The 4,210-nt window shown below is 47.1% G+C and overlaps 1 protein-coding gene across 1 annotated transcript; it reads left to right on the forward strand.

Moving 5' to 3' along the window:
• Positions 1 to 1,846: 1,846 nt before the first annotated feature.
• TCEAL1 (transcription elongation factor A like 1) lies at positions 1,847 to 3,294 on the forward strand. Its single transcript, XM_007447577.1, has 2 exons — positions 1,847 to 1,879; positions 2,255 to 3,294. Exons 1-2 carry the CDS (start codon positions 1,847 to 1,849, stop codon positions 2,744 to 2,746), a joined length of 525 nt encoding a protein of 174 aa, XP_007447639.1. The 3' UTR covers positions 2,747 to 3,294.
• The last annotated feature ends 916 nt before the right edge of the window (positions 3,295 to 4,210 follow it).

Genomic DNA, 4,210 nt, shown 5'->3' on the forward strand with positions numbered 1-4,210 from the left:
AGTAAACTAGATGTTGGAGAAAAGTGACAAAAAGCTCTTAAAGTGGGAAATTCCACGTATGAATTTCTGTTTGGAAACTTACTAGACAGCCCAGGATCCTCACAGATCTGATGGTCACCTACCCTGAAAGTGTAAATTATAAGGAGAGGTATAGTCTGCTCTCTGGAAGAAAGGCCATCTGCATGCATGATAAAGTAGCATCCAGGCTGATGTGAGATGCAGGCATGAAGTCGAAGATCATAAAACACCATTAGATTCAAAAGTACATGCTTGTAATAACAACTGTGTTAGCATGATTTTAATCCTGCTACTTTGTGTGTGCTCCAAAGAATTATTACATAGTTTAATATGAATGTCCTCTGTGCTGAATCGATCTTTTTGGGTATAGCAGTCCCAGGACCCAAATATTTTCACATTTAATGAATTGATATAAATTTCCTCAACCAGCAACACCAGTAGGTTGCTGGTTAAAGATTTAGACCCCCAGCAAAATCTATTTCTTCTGTTATAAATAATAATTAGTCAATAGTATATATATGGTACATATGTAATATAAATACATACATACATATATATATACATAATAATGCCATGCTCTCCACCAAATGTGCTCCCATTTCACATAGTAAATAAGTTTTCAAACTATTTGTACATAGATGCACAAATGTGTATTTTGATTTATGAAAATCAAAGTACTCAGTCTTTTTAGATTTATGTATTGATACTTCACAAACTTTACTCTTTCTAGAGCTCTAGAACTGAATGATTACCAATTTAGACTGGAGCTTCTACTTGTGATTCAGGTCTGGAGACGCAAAAAAAAAACCCTTAAGTCATGGAAAAGTGAAAGTTTATCTCCCATGAAAGTGACAAGAGATGAAAACCATGTTGATAGAGCCTAAACGGACATGATGGAGTTATGGATGTGGATTAAACCTGGAAGAGGTAGCATATGATAGTGACTCATTAAGGAGAAACAGTCAAATTTCAGTACAGGATCTGAACTGTAGGGGAAATAATGGGCCTTGGTAGCTGATGACAGGAGAATGAGGGAGAGAGGTGTTATCAGGGGAAGAGGCAGAGAGGAAGAGGCAATAAACCTCAAGACTGGATGCTGACCGCCTCTAGTAACCAGGAAAAGGCAAATATAAACAGAGAGGTGAGTGACGACGATGTCTGGTGTGTTAGGGGGTCAGGAAATACCGGCTGGTTGTGGCAGCACCGCCGCCGGTCAAAGTGGTAACGGGATCTGAGCTTGGCGGTGACGCGCGGCCATCACGTGACCAGAGCCTGTGTCTGCCCAAGTCCCTCTCGTCGTGGTCCTTTTTCCCTGTCCAGACACCATCTTCCTATTGCCCTTTGGTCGAGGGGAAAAACAGAAGGAAGTAAGTCCCCTCCGCCCTCTTAAATCGGTGTAAGTGTCGGTGCTGCCCAGTAACCCCTGGGATTGGGATGGCACAGAGTTCAGGCCTTCCCCTGCGCCCAGCCCCGCCCCGCCCCCGCGCCCATATTTCGGTGCAGAAAATGGTGGTCTAGGGGGTGGGGTGGGGAGGTGAGTGGGCCCCCGCCACGGGAAGGAAACACGGACACTTAGAAACAGCTTCTAAGTAGTCCCTCGCTTTCACTTCCCGCCTGGAAACAAATGGCGAGCATTGCGGGGTTGGCGGGGGTCAGGGGGAGAACGAAGCTTTGGGATGGGGGGGAGGGGAACACGGGGTGAGGCAGCTGGTGCCTGTAAAAGGGACGTGTGAGTTAGTCCTTCCCTCATCCCCTCTCCCCGCCCCCTACCCTGTCTTGTCGTCTGTCTGCAGCTCCGCAGGTCACAGCGGGGCACCTGGAGGAGAGGATGCCTAGGAGCCAGTCGCCGGGAGAGGTCCAGGTCGGGGTAGGGTTGGGCAGCGGGCCGGGATGGGGTGAGAGGGAGGGCGCTTGAGGGAGCCGGGTCCGCGGCACTGCCAGCCCGCCCCGCCCCGGCCCCAGCGGCAGAGGCCTCTGTGGCAAGGCCTGCCGGGAAAATGGTGGGCTTTCGGAAGGAGGGGGTGACAAGGTGTGGGAAGGCCGGGGGGGAACGACCAGACGCGGCGGGATCCCAGGGGCCGAAGAGCCCCTCGGCCAGCGTAGGTTGGAGTACCCGGGCCCAGACTCCGGAAGAAGCAGGTATTGGAACCCGTGGGCGGGGTTTTGGTCCAGACAGCGAGTATTCTGACTCGCCTTTGCCTTTCCTGTCTCCTGTGAATAACCGTGCTTAAAAAAGACCACCCTGAACTTGGAAAAAGCCTGCCAAGAGCCTGAGGAGCAGCCACAGAGCTCGCCCAAGGCGGAGGAGGAGCGGCCTCCTGTGGAACACTCTCCCGGAAAGTCGTCTCCGGAGGAGCCGTCTTCGGAGGAGCAATCCTCGGAGGAGGAGTTCTTTCCTGAGGAACTCCTTCCTGAGCTCCTTCCTGAGATGCTCGTGTCCGAGGAGCGCCCTCCTCAGGAACGCCTGTCTAGGAAGGACCTTTTTGAGGAGCGCCCTCCCATGGAGCAGCCTCCTTGCGGAGTGGGCAAACATAAGCTAGAAGAGGGAAGCTTTAAAGAAAGGCTGGCTCGCTCCCGCCCGCAATTTAAAGGGGACATACACGGCAGAAATTTAAGCAATGAGGAGATGATAAAGGTAGCAGAGGAGATGGAAGAGATGAAGCGAGTACGAAACAAATTGATGATCATGCATTGGAAGGCAAGGCGGAACCGTCCTTATCCTATTTAATGTGTTCGGCCTTTAATTCTGTTTTGCCTGGTATGAGTATTATCACCTGACCTTTGTTTGCCTTTTCTCATATACCTTACCCCGTCTTCCTAATCTTAACTTTGCGTGGCTTTATTTGAGGTGTTTCGCTTGTAACTGGCATAAAATTGCCCCCCATCTGCAAGTCCCCCTCTTTCAATCATAAGTCTTCTCCATTTGCATGGAAAAGATGTACATTATATACTGTGAAGTGGAAAAAGCAATTTTCAGAAAGTATATGTAGTATCCTCTTTTTGTAAAAAATGTATATTTATATATTAATATGAAAAGAAAAAACTGAAAGTATATACTTCAAAGGCTTAACAGTGGCTATCTGTGGTAAGCTAACAGGTAACTTGTTTTTCATTTTTGCTGCATCTGAATTTCTCATTTTTTCAAGATGAACACATTTTACATGTGTTGCAAAGAAAACCCCAATATAATAGAAAAATTGTAAAGCAATTTAAAAATAATGTCAATCAGCTTATAAAGATAATGTGGCACTTAATAAATACTTGACAGAACTTAAATCCCATGTTTTTTTTCTGAATCTCTTAGGCAGAGATGTAAACCAGGTACTGTACTCATATTTGTTTAAGGGTCATTCTGTTCCCATTTAAATAGGAATAGGAGAATTTACAGGGCTGCTGTGGAACCAAATGAGGTAAAGGTCATGTGAGCTGTATTTTTTCCCCATACTTGCACGTGCTGGACGCCATCCCCTATAGATTCCTTTCAGATACTGGGGATAGTACCCAAAGGTCTTGTTTGCACTCACAAATCCTGTGCGATTCCAGGTGAGTGCCACATTCTATTCCTGTCCTGCTATTCTCTTCCCTTAGATACCGCCATGTCTGCTGGGTCCCGCTGCCTGCCCCTTCTCCTGGGTCCTGCTCCTTACATGGCCCCCATCACAGCTGGAGTGCCAGAGTCCTCCAGGTGCAAAGCTTTACTGATTGCTCTGGAGTCCCTGCTGGGCCAAAGCTGAACTGTGTCTCTTAACAGATATATGAAGGATGCCCCTCCTCTAGCTTTAATATTACACCTATCCAGGTGATACTATCCCACTGCTGCTTAGATCTCTATGTCTTAAAGAATTCTTAGCAGAATAGTCTTTCCTATTTATTTTTTTTCCCCAAAAGCCTCCCTTTTCTCCATTGAGCACAAACGTGAGTTCACTGGGACCTGGGCTTGGAGATGAATATGTGAGCCAGACACAATGCTTTGTGCTCAGAATTGGAACCCCCTCCCAAATAATCTCCAAGGATATCTATGGTTTTAATTGCCCAACATTTGCTTAGGGTGAGTTCTCTCCCAGGGGCTTTTGGCAGGCTTGCCTTACCAATTCATCTGACTTACTCAATATGTATAAGATAAAGAGGAAATTAAGACCTAAGCTCAGGGACTTCCCTGGTGGTCCGCTGGGTAAGACCCCTTGCTCCCAAT

This window comes from Lipotes vexillifer, unplaced genomic scaffold (genome assembly GCF_000442215.2).
Source record: "Lipotes vexillifer unplaced genomic scaffold, Lipotes_vexillifer_v1.1 scaffold1990, whole genome shotgun sequence".
Lineage (NCBI taxonomy): Eukaryota > Metazoa > Chordata > Mammalia > Artiodactyla > Lipotidae > Lipotes > Lipotes vexillifer.

Coding starts and splice junctions, on each gene's coding strand:
- TCEAL1 (XM_007447577.1), top strand. CDS start 1,847: ATGCCTAGGAGCCAGTCGCCGGGAGAGGTCCAG. Junction 1,880..2,254: donor AGTCGCCGGGAGAGGTCCAG/GTCGGGGTAGGG, acceptor TGCTTAAAAAAG/ACCACCCTGAACTTGGAAAA.